At 36.8% G+C, this 22,669-nt stretch overlaps 1 protein-coding gene across 1 annotated transcript in view; it reads left to right on the forward strand.

The window, feature by feature from the left end:
* The window catches only part of LOC145663147 (uncharacterized), a 217,869-nt gene that overhangs the window by 155,136 nt on the left and 40,064 nt on the right, over nucleotides 1–22,669 (forward strand). Inside the window, exons 8-10 of the mRNA XM_081729469.1 lie at nucleotides 559–632; nucleotides 4,750–4,794; nucleotides 20,753–20,877. Coding sequence (XP_081585595.1) covers nucleotides 559–632; nucleotides 4,750–4,794; nucleotides 20,753–20,877 — 244 coding nt within the window. The remainder of the gene's footprint in view (nucleotides 1–558; nucleotides 633–4,749; nucleotides 4,795–20,752; nucleotides 20,878–22,669) is intronic.

Here is a 22,669-nt window from a genome sequence, read left to right on the forward strand (position 1 = left end):
TTAAGGCTCGATAGTTAAATAATAGATTATTTTCGGTATTTTGCGATTAAGTGGGCAGTAAATGACATCTTTTTCTTCATTCTGAAATTCACTGGGCTTTCCAGGGGCAAAGTACTGAGAAGGTTGTTTGAATTAAGGCATGAAATGTTAGTAGTACTTGCAAGTGAAATTACTCTGACTTGCATCACTCATTCATGATAAATACTGTAGTAGCCGCCATTTTCCATATTTCAGGCAATTAAATGAACTAAAGTATCCACTAGTTTGATATCCAAAAGGATAAAATAAATATATTTTTCTAAAAACTTTTTTTAAGATATTAAATCTAGATTTAGGTATATTGTGATGGCCAGCTGCACTCTTTCTGCTAAGCTTGAAGTTTCTTAATATATATAATTTTTCATTTTTATTCGTGGGCTGGATGAAAGGTATTCATGGGCCGGATCCGGGTCGCAGGATACCATTTGGCCATCACACTACTTTAAATATGTCTTTTTAGAGTATGTTTTAAAGCTATTGTGTTAAACCTGAAAGGTTTTTATTTATTTATTTATTTAGGAAACTTGAAAGTGAAATAGAAAATCTCGAGGGACAAATAAATGACGTAGCACAGAGTCACCGGGAGGAACTCGGTAAGTCTTGCCTTCTTATATGTATTTAATATTCTTTCCAACATAAGGATGCAATTTTTTTGTAGGAGTAACATATTTTTAGATGAATATATCTTAATGTAAAGTAGTGCCGTTTCTTTATCTCATTTAATTATTGATGTGTCACGTAACTAGCGTAGTAAGAACTCATATTTGTGCGGAGAAAGTAACAGAACTTCCTTTACATCCACCAAAAGTCACTTTAAGTGATACAGTTAGCGACAAAAGTTCTTTCCGTTTGGTAAAATTCATTTTGGTAATAACGGTGGTATGGCTGGAACGTATAACGGTGGTATGGCTGGAATGTATAATGGTGGTATAACATAGATTAATTCTTTTCATTATGTTCCTAAAATCAGTGACAAAAGTTCTTTCCGTTTGGTAAAATTTACTTTGGGAATAACAGTGGTATGGCTGGAACGTATAATAGTGGTATGGCTGGAATGTATAATGGTGGTATGGCTGGAATGTATAGTGGTGGTATGGCTGGGATGTATAATGGTGGTATAACATAGATAAATTCTTTTCTTATGTTCCTAAAGTCAGTGACAAAAGTTCTTTCCGTTTGGTAAAATTTACTTTGGGAATAACGGTGGTATGGCTGGAACGTATAATGGTGGTGTGGCTGGAATGTATAATGGTGATATGGCTGGAACGTATAACGGTGGTATGGCTGGAATGTATAATGGTGGTATAACATAGATTAATTCTTTTCATTATGTTCCTAAAGTCAGCGACCAAAGTTCTATCCGTTTGGTAAAATTTATTTTGGAAATAACGGTGGTATAGCTGGAACGTACAGAAAATTACATTTAAAAAGAAAAAATACCGAAAATTATACTCAAATTGTTCTTCCATTCTGAAGTTATTTACGAAACTAATTTCTTCAAATGGAAAGAACTTTTGTCGCTGCCTGTACAAAGTGAAGAATTACTTGTAGCGCTCAGTGCACAGAGGATTCAAATCCACTTTTTGTCACTTTGAACATATTTCACATTTAAGATAACTACTTGAAGCTCTTTTGAGTGTTTAAAATATTCATGTTCAGATGATGTAAATAACTTTTATATCGTGAAAAGGAAAAGCAGTGCTCACTTTTCCATGTTTAGTACAAACCTTACGTTTCTTTCGAAATAAAATGAAATCTTTGAGTTTTGCGTCCCAAGGTTATGCCGGTTAGGCTAAAGGAGACGGTGATGGCGAGAAATGAATCAAATGGTGGAATGAAGAAAGTGGGAGGAAACGGTAGAACACCGAGGAAACCCACGCACACGGTGTTTGTCCACCCACAAAGTTCACTTGACGGGAGCAGGGTTTGAACCCGGGACCCCATGCACCAGAGGTGAATGCTCTATCACTGAGCCATTGCGGCCCCTGGTAGTTGGACTTGAATCCTTTGTAGTGTGAACACCGCACTATTTAGTCTTTGGGAATCGAGCTCCCTGAATTCCCTTCTTGGCTGCACTACTATGCCAAATATACCTTATGCAGTTAAATGATCCTCAGCAGTAGCGTACAAAAAAAGGTGTTACGAGGTTTTACTCTCCTTACTTGAGCAGAACGTTATTTTTTTAAAAAAAGTTTACCATATACAGTACAAACGTCTTAAATTACATATACAACGTATTGTATACAAACATCTTAAATTATATGAATTTTGGGCACCTTGAACCTCTCTCTTGACGAATTTCTGCGTACACTACTGATCCTCGCTGTGCATTTAAAATCTACCATATGACCTTTAACATCAATTAGCGTAGTTTACAATCAAAACATGAAGTAATACAGGTCTCTTGACTCATTCATGTTATAGAATCAGAGCTATAGTGTTTTTCCACAATTGTGTTCTACTGTTTGTTAAAGATCTGCTCTACTGTAAGGAGGCACGGTGGCTCAGTGGTAGAGCATTTATTTCTGGTGTGTGGGGTTTTTGGTTTGATCCCCGTCCAAGTAAGTTTGTGGTGGACAAACACCGTGTGCGTGGGTTTTCTAGGAGTACTTCCGTTTCCTACCATATTTTTATTCCACCAGTTATTCAACCATCATTCACTTGCTTTAATCATCCGTCTTCTATAGCGTAAAAGCCATAAGCGTGGGACGTTAAACTTAAAGATCTCGTTAAATTTTTTGATCTACTATGTTACTAATGTTCTTACAAGGTTCAATCACTAATAGAATGCTCTTATGTCCTCGTTGTCAGGGGCGGATCCAGGAGGGCCCCCCAAGAAGAGGAAACTTCCTTATTTTATATATATAAATAAAACCCATCCCAAAGTGTGGAGCTCTTAAAAGTAGCAGTATGACAACCAACCTCCCCCCCCCCAGAAGTCGGTCCTGGATCCGCCCCTGCTCGTTGTTTTAAAATGCACTATGGCACTTGGAGAATTGTACGGAGACACTAGCATTGGACTTTTTTTTTTTTTTTCATGTTTTCCCTAGTCACAGCTTTTCACAACCTCAAATCGTGCGGTTTTCTGGCATAAAAATATGCTTTTAATAGCGAGTAGTTCTTGTGTACAGCTTTCAGAAGCTCTATGAAGCTTAGCTTGTAGAGATAAAATTTTGATTTTTACGGAAGTAACTTCCCCCAAGAACCGCCTCTACATTCAATGACTATATTACCTATGAACGTAAAGACAATAATAACACTGGTTACGAGGAGGAAAGTTTATATTAGTTTATATTTTTTTTGTTCACGCTAGAATATTACGAAGGCACTAACAAAAGATTTCAGGAATTAATATACCAGGGTATTGTATTCCCACTTTTTTTTGAGTATTTGGCGAATGGTAAATATTTGGTCGATAGTTGATCGATTTCGTCTAAATCCGCACTGATAATCTCCAATAATTTCATCTGCGTATGGAGTCAATCTTGCTAACAGAATATTTGAAAGAGTTTTATAGGATGTTGACAGAAGAGAAATGCCTCGATAATTATTACAGTCAGTTTTGTCGCCTTTCTTGTGAATTGGAACAATGATTGATTCTTTCCACTCTTGCGCCAATTCTTCATTGTTCCAGATGAGGAGAATGAGTTTGTGTATCTTGTTCCACAATTTTTTGCCTCCAGCTAAAATTAACTCAGCCGGAATTTATCTAAACCCGGAGATTTGTGTTTCTTTAATTTCTGTATAGCGGTTTCTACTTCTATTCGGTTGGGTTCAAGGATATACGATTCTGCGGTGTGTATCTCCTTTTCTCCACGCAGATTAGTTTTTGGTTGCGTGTTAAGCAAATCGTCAAAGAAATCTTTCCATCTATTTAAGAGGCTATCCGTATCAGTGAGAACTGTTCCGTCAGCTTTCTTTAATATGTAAGCACGAGGTTGATAGCCTTTCTTAAATTCGCTGATCCCTTTATACATGTCCCGAATATTTTTATTTTTACTATTTTCTTCGAGTTCCTTAATTTTAGCTTTCAAAAAATCGCGTTTCTTTGTTCTAAAAGTTTTGGAAGTTTTCCGCCTGATGTCTATGAAATTTTGTGTAGTTATTTCATTCGGATTTTGTGGCGGCAGTGTACGACTGGTGGTCCTTTGTCGTCATGTGATCAGTGGCGGCAGTGTACGACTGGTGGTCCTTTGTCGTCATGTGATCAGTGGTGGTAGTGTACGACTGGTGGTCCTTTGTCGTCATGTGATCAGTGGCGGCAGTGTACGACTGGTGGTCCTTTGTCATCATGTGACCAGTGGCGGCAGTGTACGACTGGTGGTCCTTTGTCGTCATGTGATCAGTGGCGGCAGTGTACGACTGGTGGTCCTTTGTCGTCATGTGATCAGTGGCGGCAGTGTACGACTGGTGGTCCTTTGTCGTCATGTGACCAGTGGCGGCAGTGTACGACTGGTGGTCCTTTGTCGTCATGTGATCAGTGGCGTCACTGGTTTTTCTGTTGTGTACCATAGTAGTAAGTTGTACATGGTTAAGGATGCACATGGTTAATGCTTGGAAACATAAACACGTGTAGGTTGTTTATCAACAGAGCAATGTCCGGGATATTGCAACATCTTTATGTGTCCTTTCTTAATCAACTGATTACTAATTCTTGTAATATTTATTTTCTAATTCTATGTGCTAATGCATTTATTTTTAATTCAACAGAAAAACTCAGACTGGAAGAGAAAGGAATAAAAACTGAAAGTCCAGGTATGTAATATCTTATTAATTAATATCAGATTTTTCGATTAGCATCGAGTGTATATATATACTCGAACTGATAAAGGGAAAAGAAGTGAAAAACGTCTAAAAACGTCTATTTTTCGTGTTCTTAAATAATGTTTACAAGTAATAGCTATTCACAAAACAAAATATAATATTTTATATATAGATTATGTACAAAATATACTTGTACTTTCGTATATATACAGGATGTTCCGGAAATAAACCGACAAACTACGCATACATGTTCAGAAGCTCAATACTAGATAAAAGTTTATCTCCAACTTTGACCGAAAACGCCTAACTACAGAGAAGATGTAATAAGTAAGTCCATCAATTTAAAATGATTAGTGAGATTAGTTGTAGGTTAGCTTTCTGTAAATTGGCCTTATCTTCGTAATTAGTCCTTATACACCGAAGTTACAGCTAAACTCTTTCTCTTGCGTTGAGGTCCTAAATACCTTGCAAAATTTATCTGCTTATTCGCGGAACACGCTGTATATTATATACAAGTAATAGTAAAAACCCCTACTTATATATATATATATATATATTTGTAAACTAACTTCCATCTAGAAAACCAAACATGAATTTAATTTCAATCAAAATAATCGGATTTTGTGCGTGAAATCACGCTTTTTCTGATGTTTATTTGTATTAGTAATCTGATGGTTCACTATAGTGTCAATTTTTATGAGGGTAAATTGATTATGACTACTATCCTAGTGAAAGAAAGAGAAGCAAATCAGGAGAGAATATGGGTAGGGTTGCCAACCGTCTGGTATTTTACCGGACATTTCGGTTTTTGACCTACTTGTCCGGTGTTTGGTATGACCTCAAAACCGGATGTTAAATGTCCGCTAATTTTTCCTCTTACTACTCCTATTCTCTGTTCTATTTTGATTATTGTGGAGTGTCGAAAGGAATCCTTTCCCGATGTACACCCATGTTCAAAATTATTGTTGCATGTCTATAATTATGTTGTTGTGGGAATATAATTTGATAAATTCGGCCGGTATTTCTTATAATGTTAGTATGTGTATAATTAAAAAAGACATGTATGTGGTAAATTTCATGTCAAAAGAGCAGTAAATAAGAACAATAAAACGAAAATAAATCTTTCTTATCCATTTAGCAACATTTTGTTTCACTCATTCTAATTTTCATACTTATAATTCCTTTTTTTTTATGAAATTTAGCACAAATATACATTTCCCGATTATACATACACATAGTATCAGTATTAACAGTACCCCGCAAAATCATTATCATTACTTACAGGAAGACAGTTATAGATATGCGACAAACATTTTGGACATGAGTGTACATGATTACAACAGAGCTTATAATTCGTTTTGATATCGAACTGTCGTGCAGGGAATTTGCTGAAAAGTTGAAGGCAGAAAAATTTACTGAACTTATCAAAACTGCTGAAGGTCAACAAAAGTCAAGGTGACCAGAACGGAACTTTTACTTTCAAAAACGGGACGCATACGAATCGGCGACGGGGGGTGGAGGTGACTTCCAGATTGCATTTTGGGACTCAGCAGTGTTTTCAATTTACAAAATACACAAGTAAGAATGATAACAGAGCGTTTCTAACTTAAGTACTCCCCAAAAATACTTTTAACTACTTCAACACTAAGAATTCCCACTCAATTCACTCTTGAACCACAGAACACTCAATTCTCATTTGAATGTTCAGAAGTTCTAGGCACGACTTAACCTTCCCAATGAGTGTTGGTATGGAAGAGCGTAGAATTTGCATTGAACCATTTATATTTTGAATAATAATTACAGGACACTTGGGTCATGTTTGCTTAAAAACGGGACATTTAGGCGTCCCGTTTGAGAATCAGAAAAAAAAACGGGACATCGGTTGAAAATAAGGGACTGTCCCGGCTAAAACGGGACATCTGGTTACCTTGACAAAAGTACATTTTCAAGATCGCATCTAGCACTGCTTCATCCTCAGCTACATCTTCCAGTTAAATAATGTATCGAGATCCAGTAAAAGTATGTAGGCGTTATGAGACCTTTGCGAAGCTAGTAAGACACATTACATTTTATGCATTCCATAATTATTTGCCAATTTTATTTGCTTTTCTGTTTTAAATACAATGCATTATTGATGGTAGACTACAAACATTACACGTGCCGATTCAACCATAACTGGAATAATTAAGTTTAATAAATCGTTCAAAAGTAACAAAAGTTATCAAATTCGAACTCCGAATCGCTCAATTTTATTTGAAGTAAACCATCTTCAGGTTGTTAACGTTTTTGACTAGCGATGATGTCACAAACTTAAGAGTATACGTAATGAAATGAAATCTCTAAGTTTTACGTCCCACGGTTATGCCGGTTAGGCTAAAGGAGACGGTGATGATGAGAGATGAGTGAAATGGTGGAATGAAGAAAGTGGGAGGAAACGGGAGAACCCCGAGAAAACCCACGAGCGCGGGAGTATACGTAATCCAGGAGAGTGTCCGATATTCCATTTAACACTACTGGCAGTGTTGCTAAAATGTTGGCACAAAAGGTCCCTAAACAAGAGGTGAAATGACTCCAATTTTGGGTGGAAAGTCGCTAAAAAAAAGTTATTCATGAATTCCGTTATCTATAAGCATTGTTTTAAAGTTGTAGATGTAAAACAAACAAAATGTAGATGTAAAACAAGCGGAAATAAACAAACAAAATGTTCTACTCACATCTTTGTCAACAGGACGCAACCAATCCTCGAATTCAGGGATCATTTCACATTGTTTCGGGTACTTTTGTTCATATTTTGGAGTCAAAATAGTTCCGAAATAATTAACACTACAGTACTTACGTTATACATTCTTTTTAAAGAAAAAGGACAGAGTAATTAAAAGATCCCAAAGGACAAATATAACAAACACCCACTTCGCTTTTATTCACGCATCTATAGCTAATTTCATTGCTATCGGTAATGCTGTATTACTTGTGTCTCTCAACGGAAACTCTGCGAACTAAGGGACAAGTTTGTAATTGTTCTCTTTTAGAGGGCAAGGGTAACAAATAACAATGCAGAATAGTGGGGGAGTGGGTACGCTGTATTCTCAAACTCTTCATCACTTGCGCTGATAAAAACAAAAAACGAAGAAAAACAAAGAAAAAAGAAAAGAACCTAAAAATTGTTTTGAACTAATAATACTTCTCTAAATGTATGGCTATTTGAGAATGCGTTACCCCGCAGGGAACGCGGTCAAAGTGGCTACTCGGTAATTTTACTTTTGCCAGAGTTATAAATCATACTGTGAGCCAGTCAGGGTTTCCGGGTCTTTTTGCTAGGTATTTTTGCCTAGCAGAGTTACAATACTTTGCACAAAGCATCTTCCAAGCAGCTGTTTCTTGTTAAAATCCCCTTGCCTGGCAACACATCTTTCCTTTTTGTCCTTCCTTTTGAAATCTTTTAAACAACAGGTGGTCTATTGTTCTGAAACGCACCAAATACGCTCGAGCTTACGTTTTCTCCGCGTTTTTATTGCTTTCGCGTTTGTGATTAGCCATCTACATTTAAATACATGGTCAGCGTATTCCAAGCTTACGCATGAGCAATAAGTACGCTTTACAAACGCTACCAAATAGCCGAGTACTTAGATTAACAGGTGTTTGCAGCAAAAAGTCGCTAAATTTGTAAGTAAGTAGGTAAATCATCATTTAAAAATCACCAAAAACCTCGCACCAATCGGAAAAAATACTTTTTGTCGCTATCGTGGAGATCGAATCCCCAGATTTAGCGACTTTTCCTCAAATTAAAAACACTGACTGCTGGTTCAACCTTCACACAGCAGTTACGTTAGCCCTTGCCATTGACTCAATACCAGATTGAACTTGCTTCAGTCAGTGTTCGTAGTTTGAAGGAAATTTCCCTAATCCAGGAAAATTTTGTAGGTAAGTTTACCAAAAAGAGAAAAAGGGAATTTTTCGATAAAACGTGAGAAATCCAGGGAAACTCTCGCTCTGACTGACTGGGCAATATAAATGCTTAATTTTTCTTTGTTCAGCAGACATAAATCAATACAATAGCAATAGATTATGTGTGTGTGTGTGTATGCGGCTGTTCAAAGTAGCATAATTTACATCTATTGTTTGCTGAGTGTGTTTGTGTGTAGTTTTTGTTAAAAATAATAAGGAAATAGTTAAAAATAGAAACAAAAAGCAAATAAATAAAACAAATGTGGTGAGCACTTCCTTTAATGAATCTTATTACATAGGCCTAACTTCTGCCATAGAAGTCGGCAAGGGCGCCCATGTTGTGGTTTCCAAGGGGGGGGGGGCAAATATAAGCGAGATTTTAAATATAGTTTCAAATTTTGTTATAACTAATGTAAAAATTCTATTGGGCTTTCGATATTCCCAAGTAGATTTTCTCTTAGTAGGGGCGTTAGCCCCACCTTGCCCCCCCCCTGATGGGCGCCCTTGGAAATCGGATAATCAACAAACTAGCAAAAAATTGATAAGAAATAGGAAAATTTCTTTGGGAAACCTACGACCACTGGCTTCAGTTGCTACACGATTGTTGAGAGCGTTTGAAGCAAAGTTTGTTTGTGAGGTGCATAGCAAAAATGAACCGGTAATGGAATTTGAGCAACGTTTTGCGATCAAATTTTGCGCATAGTTTGTACGAATCCTCTGCTATGACTTATGAAAAGTTACAAAGCTCTTATGGAGAACATTTGTTATCCAGTACACAATGTTCAGATGGCACAAGTCGAGAACTTTTTAAATAACATTATTATTTAATTTTAATAACTGTATGTTAAAACTAATTTGTTTATTACAAACTAAATACAACTATTATTTAAAAAGTAGTTTATAGGATACCAAGACAACATGGTACGTAATCAAACGGAGTTCAGTTCGTTCCTCTAGTCGCTGCCTTAACTTAGATTTTGGGGGAAATGTTATTCTAGTAACACTGTAATTTGTAATTTCTATGGATGGCAACACTGAAAATTCTTCAGATTTGTATTTTCTGTTGTAGAATAATATTATCTATGATTGTGATACGTTACATTTCATTATCTCCTTTCACTTTTGTAAAACAAGCGAAAGAAAAAAATGGTAAATTTTGTATTATTTTTAGTTTGTTAGTCTCTTAAGTCTTGACACATGTATGAATGCTTATTTATATGTACATTCACATTATATTTTATTTAAACATTTTGAAATCACCCATTTTATTTCATTGTTAATTTAACGATATTAGCTTACGCTAAGCATATTTGCAAAATAGCAGAGCAACCTCCAACAGTTGAGAAATTATTTTGGAATGTCTAAATCGTTTTTTCTTTTTCTTTTATGATAGACAGTCATGCAACACTCAAATATACAGGTTGCAAATCTGGCACATCAAGCATTCACATATGACTGTAACTTCGAGCGTTTCTATTGAGATTTATATCATACATCTTAACAAGAATGCAATCAAATATGTATAATAGACAAACATGAATAGCAAGAAATTTAAAAAAGCAACTAATTCGAGCCAATGTTAAAAATATAACTTTGTCCAAGTATTGCTATGAAATCAACTTAAATTATAGGAGTCCAGAACCTTTAAGGGAACTGTGTAGTGCTAGACATTTTTTAAATAGAATTTTGAAACCGTATGGGTTATTAGAATTTTAGTGATTCATCTTTTTATCTTTTACGTTTACGGAAGAACAATAGACAGGGAAATTTTACTTTCAATGTTGAATGGAAGGACATTAAGTATCTGTGCTACATCTCCATCTCTGGACTGGAATTGTAAACCAGTTAGCCAGAGAGAAATACACTATCATTGTGTATGAGTTGTCACTGGGCGTGTTATTAGACAATACTGAATTCTACAGGTTGTCCACTCCCGTAATTCTACAGGGTGTCCAGTATACAATGCAACCCGGAGTTTGGGATAGCAAAACTTTTGAACCTAAAAAGATACACAAATAATGGTTATATCAAAATGAAGCTTTGTTCATGCATGTATTTTTAAACTAGGAAGCAACGATTGAAGTATATTAAGAACCACACAGTGTTACCAGATGTAATCGAAGATGTTTTTTTTTTTTTTTTTTTTTTGCAAAACGTAAGTTGACTCATAACTCATACGTATGGATGTTCAGTCGTTAATTTTTAGTTTGTTTAGTTGGAATAGCTTGGAAACTATGGGGAAGAAAAAATAATTTTTCATTTCCACCGATAACTAATTGGATGAGGCTTCTGTAAGAGGGAACGAGGGAAATCGTAGATTTCGTAAATTAACACTCTGAATTGGCAACCCTGATGATGTTTCAGTGCATCAAAAGGTGTGTTAAGGACATGTCTACATTATGCAATTCCTGAAAACAACGAAAAAGAAACTTTGAAATTATCATGACAAAACTTTTACTTACATTCACCCGGCAACACTGCTATTCATTTCTATGGGACTATATAAAGCAAGAGGTACACAAGAACAATTCTCGAACTGTACAAGACCTGGAGACGAACATCCACAGTGCCATTGAGAACATTAACACTTCTACTGTTCGTAAAGTTGCTGCCAAACGTAGTGCCAGATGGTGAAACGTGTGAACCAGTGTTTGAATCAAAACAGAGAGCACTTCCAGCATCTGTTGTAGAGCTGATAACTAATTTCGTGATAATGGCAGTGTTGCCGGGTGCATGTAAGTAAAAGTTTTATCATGATAATTTCAAAGTTTCGTTTTCATTGTTTTCAGGAATTGCATAATGTAGACTAGACAGATCCTTAACACACCATTTGATGCACTGAAACATCAGCAGAATTGCCAATTCAGAGTGTTAATTTATGCAAAATACGATTTCCCTAGTTCCTCTTTACAGAGGCCTCATCCGATTAGTTATCGATTGAAATGAAAAATTATTTTTTCTTCCCCATAGTTTCCAAGATGCTCCAACTAAACAAACTAAAAATTAACGACAGAACATCCATACGTATGAGTTGAGTCAATTTACATGTTTTGCCAAAAAAAAAAAAAAAAAAACATTCAGTTAGATCTGTCAACACTCTGTGGTTCCTAGTGTACTTCAATCGTTGCTTCCTAGTTCAAAAATATATGCATGAACAAGGCTTCATATTGGCATAACCATTATTTGTGTATCGCTTCAAGTTCAAAAGCTCTACTATCCCAAACTCCGGGTTGCATTGTATATTGGACACCCTGTAGTATATTATTGCTATTTTCCTAAAAAAAAGTTTCTGTTTTAATTAATTTTGGGTTTCGGGCCTGGGCAGATACGAGAAACAAAGTGAACGTTTGAAATTGATATAATTGAATTATTTAACATTTTATGCGAACACTATAATTGCTTTATTCGGAAACTAAATTCACTGACGCTATAACCTTTGATGCTTCCGAAACACATTGTTTCTGACTTGAGAACGCGCTAAGCCTTAAGTGCTCAAGACAGATGTTGGTTGTCATCTAACAGCGCGTTCTGTAACTTTATTATTTTTATTTAACAGTAGAAAATGGGATATGGATATCTACCATTAAAGTCACCGTTACCAATGAATACGTTAACGAAAACACACTATTAAGGAAAACGATCTAGATAATTCCTTTATAGCTATTTATTGCAAAAAAATCAATAATTAGATTTCGTTTTAAAATTATTGTGTGAAGTAACGAACGGAATAAAATCAACATCACCCTTAAAAATGTTAATAGGCTCACTCCATTAACGAATTTGGCCGTGATAATCGATCTAGCTATTTATTGTCAAGGAAGAATTTTTAAAAAGTTTGTTCTCGTTCAAGAGTCATCGTGTGAAGTAACGGACGGACGGATGGAAGAATGCACAAACTAGCAACATAATACTACAAGATCCTAATAAATAAGTCAGAGGACACCGTAATCTAGTCGCTAAAGATTTAGACTAAATTCTGCGTGATCCAGGGTTCTATTTGTGGCACTGGCGTCAATAGTTTTTTTAAATCTGGGGGGGGGGGTCGGATGAATCAAAATCAAAATCCTCTTTCCAAAAAAGTTATATAGTACCGTAATTGCGGGCTACTTGGACCCTTAAGGGGCTACTTGGACCCATACCAAAAACTCGTTTAAAGTCACATATGCAATGCAATAATGAGTGAGTTCAGAGTTAGATCCATTAGATGGGATCATAATGCAGGCGTACACACATTGAAACTAGTTCTGTGGTAGACTACGATTGAGCAGCATTGGTGAGAAAGGTCGTTGACGAAAAGAGTGTATTTATTGAGCGCCAAACTTTTATGTGTGGACACTATTTGCAAGGAAGTGGAACCAATGCTAAGTAAACACAGAAGTAGTTACATATAGGTTAATGAAACTGACATGGTAAACTTTCTCATATACAATAAGATATGTGCGTAATTGCATTATACAGTATATAAAGTGTGTACATATGACCTGGAAAACATGGATATTTTGTCCCACATTTTTTGTTATCTTTATCCCACCCCATCCTTTGTTATCTTTATCAATGAAAAATAAAGGTCTGTTGTCACGTGTCACACAAGTAAGGACTTTTCATTGTTTCCTTAAGGATACCGGTACAAAATGGTAAATCAATATAAAAGATTGCCTGCAGGTCGAAAATATGCTGATTTTTCATAACAGCTTGAAGATGGTTACCAGCAATTCACTCGGGGAAAATGTCGCGAAAAGAAACAGAAGCTCACTTCAAGATAAGTCGTTCCACCATAGAAAGAAGATTAAAGAATAGGTCAAGACAGAATCCGGGCCATCTGAAAGTGTTCACTGAAGAAGAAGAATTAGCCTTCGCTAGTCATCTTGATAAGTTTGTGATTTCGGATTCCTCGTTAACTTGATTTCAGATTTATTGTGAAGTCCTATTTTGCCATGCATGGGAGAACTGTCATTGCTTTCTAAGACAATCTTCCCAGTCGAGATTGAGTGAAGTTATTTCAGAAAATGCACCTCCAGTCAACGACTAGATTCGCTGCAAATATAGATATGGCTCGTGCAGCTGCAGAAGAAAACGTAATCAGCTATTACAATCATTATATTTGATAGTACCTCTTAACATGTTCTCTTTGTGGTTTGCAGTAAATAAAAAGTGTTGTTCTTGGAACACCTACGTCGTACTTAGTCTCAGAGCAGATTTCAATGGTTTTCTGTAGGAAAATATGGGAGTGGGTTCAAGTAGCCCGAAGGCGAGTCTTACTTGGACCCATTTTTTACAATAATCGCCTGTGCTTTGTTTTCAATATATGTAACTAAAACTGTCCTCGATATGTGCAATAAAGCCTGTAGTTCCACTTAATATGGGTTATGACAATAACTTTCAAGTTTTCGTGGATGAAAATAGGCCGAAAGAACGAATTTGTTGTAAAATTGGGTCCAAGTAGCCCGCATCTACGGTATATAAGAAGTTTACTAAACTCATGACTGTCTTAGTTTCTTTAAATAAATTTGACCAAAATCTGGGAGAATGCGCCGCCCTCGAATCCTCCGCTAACTACGCCCGTGTTCATGACTGATACTCACTTCTCAATTTTCGGCATCCACCCAGCGTCATGAAGCAAACTGGGGAGTCACGTGAATAAAAGACGTGACGGTCACTAGGTCTAGAAAGATTCAGATACGCCTCTTAGACACAGGGCGACGCGCGCGTTCGTCACTAGGTTGGACGTAGTTCAGCCAGTCGCTAACAGATGGCGTTGGAGCGGCCTAAGCCCACAAAATGCTAATACGCCAAGTAGTTTGGTTAATAAATAATTCACGAAGTGAAAATCAACACTGATTTTAGACACAACAAGATAGTTGCCTATCACCTCGTTTTTATGATCATTTTACCAAACTCAAAGCTAGAAAAGTTGAGCAAAAAATCGGTATTTTATCATTAGTCTTGGTATGTCTAAATGGAAATATTTTTTTAAAAATATGGAATGTCAATAACAAATATTTTGACACTTTCAGTTGATCGTAATTGTTACAGAAGCCTTCAGATCAAGATAAACCACTTGTTTGTTAATCATAATTGTCGCAGCTAGCAATTGTCGCCACAGCAACTGGAAAAGTACACGTAGATTTTTTTCCCTTTTAAAGCCTTTCTGTTATGAAACCCGCACAGCTTTTAGTTGCAGCGGTGTTGTCTAACACAGAGGGGCAACTTTCCGACGGTTTTTACAATAACGCTGCTAGACAAAATGAAACTTTCTGAAAGCTGTTTTTGACTTGACACTTGATTTTATATAATTTGAGGTTGCTAATTACGAAAATGAAATTAGTTTTCACCTATCACGTCAGTGTTTTTTTTTTTTTTTTTTTTTTTTTTTTTTTTACAAATCGGAAAACATGACTGCGTAAATTGTGCTATTTACAAATCAACGCTGCTAATATAGAGTAACATTATGACTATATATTTCTAACAAAGGAACTTATTTTGCGTCAGAACTAATCTGAACATCGATGTTCTAAATAATTAAGATCATTAGTGACGTAACTACGGGGCCAAACGGGGCTTGTGCACCGGGTGCCAGATTGAGAGGGCCCAAATTGGGCAAATATTTGGGAGAGCGTTTTGGTTTAGTTGGTGAGGAGGGCGCTAAGGCGCGTTCTTGCCCCATGCTATAACTAGCGTATTTACGTCGCTGAAGGTGATTGATAAACAACTTACCTCATTTTTGTCTCTGCCTTTTCACTTGGAAGCTCCTAAAACTAAACTTCCTTTTGTGAGTAGTTCTTGAATCTTCACGTACCAACGTCCAACAATAATCCGCCAACATTGTTGTTCTCCAACGTCCGTGATAGTGGAATTCAATTGCTTTGATGTCCTGGTGAAATATTTCATAATGTTCTTCACTTTAATCACCGAAGTTAGAAGGAAAGCAGTCTAAATGTGAATACAGAAAATAAATCTTAAGACCCCATTTGTACCCTAATATTTTAAACATATTAGACACAATACTTGTAATATTCGTCTCTGTTGTTCCCGAGAAAACTATGACACACGTCCTTGAATGCACTTCATGCTTCCTTTTCAACACTTGTCATACAATATTCAAAGTCTGACTGATCTGAGACTTTCTGATCTGAGGACCAATGAATATTCCTTCTTTTAACTTAGCTCTTGAAAGTTCTGGGAATTGTGTCACTAGACACTGGAAGCACTGCCCATCTTTATTCAGACCTTTGACAAATTGTTTCATTAGGCGCAATTTAATATGCAAGGTGATAATATGACTTTTGAAGGGTCTACGAGGCAGATGTTTTTCACGTTTTTACTTCCTATATTGGGGCTTTCCCTGACATGCCAGTCAATTTGAGTCAAGTGTTTATCGCGTTCTGTGCTGTTCCATTCGCAGAATGTGGCATGGATATTTGGTGTACCCTTACTGCTGTCAAAGAAGCATACATATCACCTTTAGATCGCCGCACAATAACCACTGATGATCCTCGTATTTTATTTATTTTAAAACATTTTCGTATGTCTCCTTTAAATGCACAGAATGAATAATGGGTATAGAGAGGATTGTTGGTTGCTGTTGGGAAGAAGCAGACCGTTCAAACTTCTTTTGTTGGAATCAATGAAAAGCCCCCATTCCTCGGCATGATAGTTCTCGCAATCACAGCTTACACAGCGCTGTTATTGCGTTCCCAACGTGTATCGCGTTGTAATATCATTCAGTGCTACCAGATAGAGTACATATTTTTTCAATGTTAGCAGAATAAGTAACTGCACGTCTTTTATTACAAATTCAAGGATAATCAGAAGGATATGGCATAGAAAGTATCTTTTCATATTTGTAATTATAATCAGTACTTCTTCCGAAATATACATATATACGGCTATTTTCCTCTCCCCTATATTTTAAGAAAACTGTATGCAACAGGGCAAAACAAACTACATCTTTGGATTTCTCAGGTTAAAAACATTAAGAAAACCTTAATAGTTTCCAAACAGAGCGTAATTATTAGATTGATTGGTTATTTAGTTTTGCAGTTTTGCGTCCCTCTCAACAACAAGGCTGTATGAAACGTAGAACTACAACCTAACGCGGGATCCCAACCACATGAAGTCCAATCGAACCCAGGACTCCCAGACCAAAGGTGCGCTCGCTAATCATACAACTATGAGAAATTTTATTATTAGAAATCATTAGGAAAGCAAAATTTAACAAAGAGAATCAGCTATTGTATATATTTTTCGGCTCAAAGAACCAAAAGAGGTAAATAAAACGACTTTTATTGAATACTAGTTGAATTAAAAACAAAATTTCCATTTGGTCTTTATAATTTTTCTCCACTTTTCAGGGAGAAAAAGTAAATAGAGCAATAGGAAAGTTGCCATTACTTGTGAAATATTCATTAGTATCACGTGTTAAAATATGAAATAAGATTCCTACCAAACGGACCCTGCAGTGCGGGGGGACCCCGAGGTATAGGGGTCCCCGAAGTCTTGCGATGAATAAAGAAGTAGAACTTCAACCTTACTTCTATCGGCTTTACAACTAGGGCCTCTTCTCTATACTTTGCAGGGGGGGGGGCGCAAAAGTGTGGTACGCCACTGATCCTGTTCGTACTTGTGTGAATGTATGTGCTTGTCCATGCTTGTCCATCCAGGAAATAAGAAAATCTAAAGAACTACTTCATGGATTATTACTAATTTTGACCAGGGTATACACGGTCAACACTTAGGATTTGAATTCATTGACGGAGGTGTTTTATCCACTGGAAGTGTACTAATCAACCATTTTCGATTCTTACCTTGAGCACTGTAGATCAGAGACAGTAATAGATAGCGTGAAGCTGCTTTCTGCAGTCGATTAAGCATTCCAAGAATACATTTTATCTCCAATTTTAGCTCTTAAATAAAACCGGAAGTTATAGAAATCTACTACAACGTCCGGTTTCAATATTGATCTTAATAGAGCAAACATGATAAGAAATAGCGAGAATCCTTTTTTCCGGAATCGATTTAGCGTTCTAAGAATAGGTATAATTTCCTCTCTTAATACGCTATTAAAACCGGAAATGGAAGAAATTGACTACTTCCGTTTTTAACTTTGACCACTGTAGACTATCAAAACGGTAATAGAAAGCGAGAAGCTGTTATGTGCAACCAATTAAGCGTTCCAAGAAAATGTTCCATCTCGACCTTAGCCTGTCTCCTAAAATCAGAAGTGGTAGAAATATACTACCACTTCCGGTTTCAGTATTAATTGAGAGAATATCACGCCGTAAGAATCTCTCTCATGGGATGTACACGCGACACTGCTTCTTGTTTTTTGTCTATCTTTAGTCATAAAGAAATTAGATCGTCTTTGTAATGACTTTTGTTTCGTTATAATACTATAAACAGGACTTCTGTTTTCAATGTATTTTTATCAAAACACGGTATAATCACAAATGTCCGTCAAGGTTTTTATGTGTCCTGCTGTGTTCGTCAAGCCTCTCATGTCGGACGCATAGTTTTTGATTTCATAGTTTGTACACTGTTTTGAATTTTATTCCTGTGCCTTCACTCTTGCATTGAGGCAGGAACTTTTCATAACGATGGTAAAAAGAAAAACAGTGTAATATTGTGTTATAAACGATGATTGAGCGAAAATAATTAAGTTGGTGTCTTTCTAAGATTATGAGCTATCAGAAAATGGTATCACACCATATGATTCCCATTTCTAAAGATGATTTTTGACCCAAATCCAATATATGAGGTTTCAAGATGGCCACCGAAACTCTCTCGTGTCCGTAATTTCCTTTCTTCTCTCCTATATTACGTCTATAGACTGATATAACATTTTTCTTAACCATATCTACATCTATCTATATCTAACAATTCATATCATGCTATCTGCTGACTCTTAGCGGTACAAAGTGGAAACACTGTCCTTTCGAATCGCTTGTCTCAAAATAACATATGCTTATCAGATTTTACACAATAAAGTTCTGAAATAGAGTCTATCATTTTTACTTGCCCTTATCCTAAGCGTCTCAAATTTAGGGCCATAGGCCAACTCCGTTCATCTGTTTCGGCTCCACACAGAAAAGGCTCCTTATTTTAAATGGGAAAGTAACATTGCCGGTCAAACAGGCTGTTCCCTTGGGACCTTCATCATACAAACAATACAACAATTGCAGGGAAACTTATTTTGGGGACACTGTAGTCATGTGGTGTGGTGTAGACTCACGTCCGTGTGGGCTCTAGTTCGATTCTCGGTCGGTACTTCCTAATTTTTGGCTTCCGTCGTGAGGCAAACTGGGGAGTCATGTGAATAAAAGACGTGATAGCCACTCGGTCTAGGAAGCTCTTGATACGCCTGTCAAAGAGAGGGCGACGCATCGCGCTGACCGCGTGTTGGTCACTAGGGTAGACATAGTTCAGCCGGTCGCTAAGAGATGACGTTGGAGCGGTTCAGGTCCACAAAAAGGGCTGTTAAGCCAAATGGTTAGGAAAACTTATTTCAAGTGTTCTAGGTCCCCACAAAGCACAATGTGCACCTTCTTCTTGTAATGCTTTGTATGTCTTTACATTCCTTTGAGTAGTCTGCTGAACTGGAGGTGTTGCATTTTCATTTAACATACGAGTAGAACATCTTACCAGTATTGAACCCAAACCGCTGGTGCGATTGGAAAAATTCCATCATTTTGGATTGAAAGCAAGCAATTTCCAATAACTTGTGTTTCTTTCTATGTTTTCGTATCTGTGCTCAGAAGAGAGGTCCCAAAGGCTGTCTAGACGAGGATGCGTTTCCGATGCGTTACCCCCCGCAGCGAACGTAACTAGGTGGCTATTCGGTAATGTTACTTTCGCCAGAGTTATAAATCATACTGTGAGGTGAGTCAGTGAGGGATTCCAGTTTTTTTTTTCTATGTAACCCTATTGTGTTACATAGATTTTTCTGTGATTAGCTAATTTTTCGAAATTTCCTTGCATTTTTCTGAATTTTCTTTTGTTATACACGCACATACTTTATAATAGCAGAGTTCTAATACTCTGCGCAAAGCATCTTCCGAGCAGCTGTTTCTTGCAAAATTTCCTTGCCTGGCAACACGTCTTTCCTTTTTTCCCCTTTCTTTACACATAGTTTACTGATTCCGAAACAGTAGGTAGTCTATTGTTCCGAAACGCACCAAATACGCTCGAGCCGACGTTTTGTCCGCGTTTTTATTGCTTTCGCGTTCGCAGCGCATTTGATTAACAAGCCACATTTAAATACATGGCCAGCGTATTCCAAGTGTACACATGAGCCATAAAAACGCGTTGCGAACGCATTGAGTAGCCGTAGACTTACCATTGATACACTATATATATCTTTCACGAAATTAACGAAATAACTAGAGGCACAAGTTTTTCGCAATGCGCGATAAAACGAAATGCCTCAGAATTAAGTAATTTTCAGTTTCTTGACATTTTGAAATTCTTGACATTTTGACATTTCATTTTATTTAATTACTTAATTCTGAGATTCTGACTGAGATTCTGAGATTATTAGATTCTGAGATTCTGACTGAGATTCTGAGATTCTGAGATTCTGAGATTCTGAGATTCTGACTGAGATTCTGAGATTCTGAGATTCTCAGATTCTGAGATTCTGAGATTCTGAATTCTGAGATTCTGAGATTCTGAGAAGTAATTCTGAGATTCTGAGATTCTGAGATTCTGAGATTCTGAGATTCTGAGATTCTGAGATTCTGACTGAGATTCTGAGATTCTGAGATTCTCAGATTCTGAGATTCTGAGATTCTGAATTCTGAGATTCTGAGATTCTGAGAAGTAATTCTGAGATTCTGAGATTCTGACTGAGATTCTGAGATTCAGATTCTGAGATTCTGAGATTCTGAGAGAATTAATTCTGAGATTCTGACTGAGATTCTTGACATTTTGACAGTTTCTTGACATGTTGCGTGTTTTATGTATCTATGATGTAAGTATTCCAGTGATATGTGTGTTGTCTCCTGGACAGAGCAGCAAAGAAATATGAGCGACTTGGACACCCACCAGAAGCAACTCATACAACAGCTGAAGAACAAAATCGAGGAGTTGGAGTCTTTCCAGGAACAGCTACGCAAGGACGGCAAGGCGTTACAGGTAAATGTCTACTTAAACGCTTTACTATTTACATAATGGTATGGGAACTTCAATGGTGTAAAAGCAAGTAATAGTTATATTATGTTTTAAATATAGTACACTGTGTTTGTAATAAATTAGGTAAATAACTCTAGAACAGAAAAACCGTAAGTTCATTGAAATGGAAACAAATTCTCGCATACAATCCTATTGCTGTGCTAATTCAATCAAGACCATCATTATCTTTTCAAAGTCGTAACTAGAAGCTGACAAACTGGGCGGGCACCAGGGGCACAAGGTTTAAGGAGGCGCAAAACCCTAGAATCCACTTCTTTTGACGTTAAGGATCTAGAATCTGAAACTATTTTACACTGCAGTTTTTGAAACTTGCATCACTAGGAAGAAACTACACCAAATGCGTCCAAACTCACATTATTTGTACAACAGGGTATGACTATAATTTCAGCCTAATGGCGTATTCGTGGGCTCAATAGTGCCGTCAGATCAGTATGCATAGTAAAGGCTGCCCCATAAGGAACGCAGCTTTTGAAATGCCCGCCACTTCTGTTCTAGTAAGTTGGCAGCACTGAGCGTTACACGATTTTCAATGTATTGTCTTTTGTGGTTAGTAGTCATGGAGCGCCGAACGGCACATTTATCGTCAAGTTTTTTGGACAAACTTACTGCAATATTATTAATCACGATGGCGATGTTTTCCGCAGAGAACCAGAACGACTAAAACGAGGATGCCTCGAGGGTTTAATGTCAATAAATGAACCGGTTTTCTCAAATTTAGCAATCAGTGCATTACGCTGACCAAACATTCCACGCAGTTTGCAAACAATGTCTGCACAACATTCACTCATTTGTAATATGTTTTCACTATGACAACATGCTATTACTGACGTCAAGTGTTTCTTTCTTACCCGTTCAGAAAAGAGATGACATTCATGCGCTATTTGCCTGTCCGTGACTATTATAACTACAAAGCAACAGATGAAAATTTCGTAACGTTCAAGGATCTTATAAAATAGAGGATCTGCCCTTACAACAAAATCTTGAAGCCATACGTCACAGTTTCACCACCCCTACTCTGCCCACTCCGCCCAATAGGATCCCAATATTTTGAGCCAACAATCATGGCGGAAACGAAAGTAGCCAATGAGACGTGTCTATGCTCTGTTGTTTTTTGGCTTCATCGATTTAATAGGATGAAGATACATATGGGCAGATCCTCTATTTACAACATCCTTGGTAACGCTCAACGTTCAGTGCTGCCAACTTACTAGAATAGAAATGACGGGCATTTCAAAAGTTGTGTTCTTTATGAGACACCCATCGCGAGAAGGTCTACTGGAAGGTGGCTTCTTGTAGAGCAAAATTACTACGTGTAAAGGCATGTCGTCACGAGAGTAATATATATGTGGAAGAAATGGACAAAAGAGAACCTCATTCAGAGAACCTCATTACTACTTGTTTTGTTGAAGTTCAAATTTCCTTTTCAGCGTCAATTCTATATAAGCTTAACGTGGAACCCAGAAAACACCAGTATTATTACTATTATAAAAATCCAATGATGTTAAAATTAGTCAAGCATTCATTTGTATAACAGAAATCTTGTAGGTATTAGATATGTCTTGAAGTCAGTACCGTAACAAGTTTATTCGGGCCCCGGTACAGGAGGATATTTGTAGTTGCCTGCAATCAGCGAACTACATATTTTGAAGATGAAAGAAAGACTTTCTAAATTTATATTTTGGCATTTTTTTTTAATCTATGAAAATTAACGATATGAATCACCCGAATTTATCAA

Source organism: Thermobia domestica, chromosome 10 (genome assembly GCF_964235325.1).
Source record: "Thermobia domestica chromosome 10, izTheDome1.hap1.1, whole genome shotgun sequence".
Classification (NCBI taxonomy): domain Eukaryota; kingdom Metazoa; phylum Arthropoda; class Insecta; order Zygentoma; family Lepismatidae; genus Thermobia; species Thermobia domestica.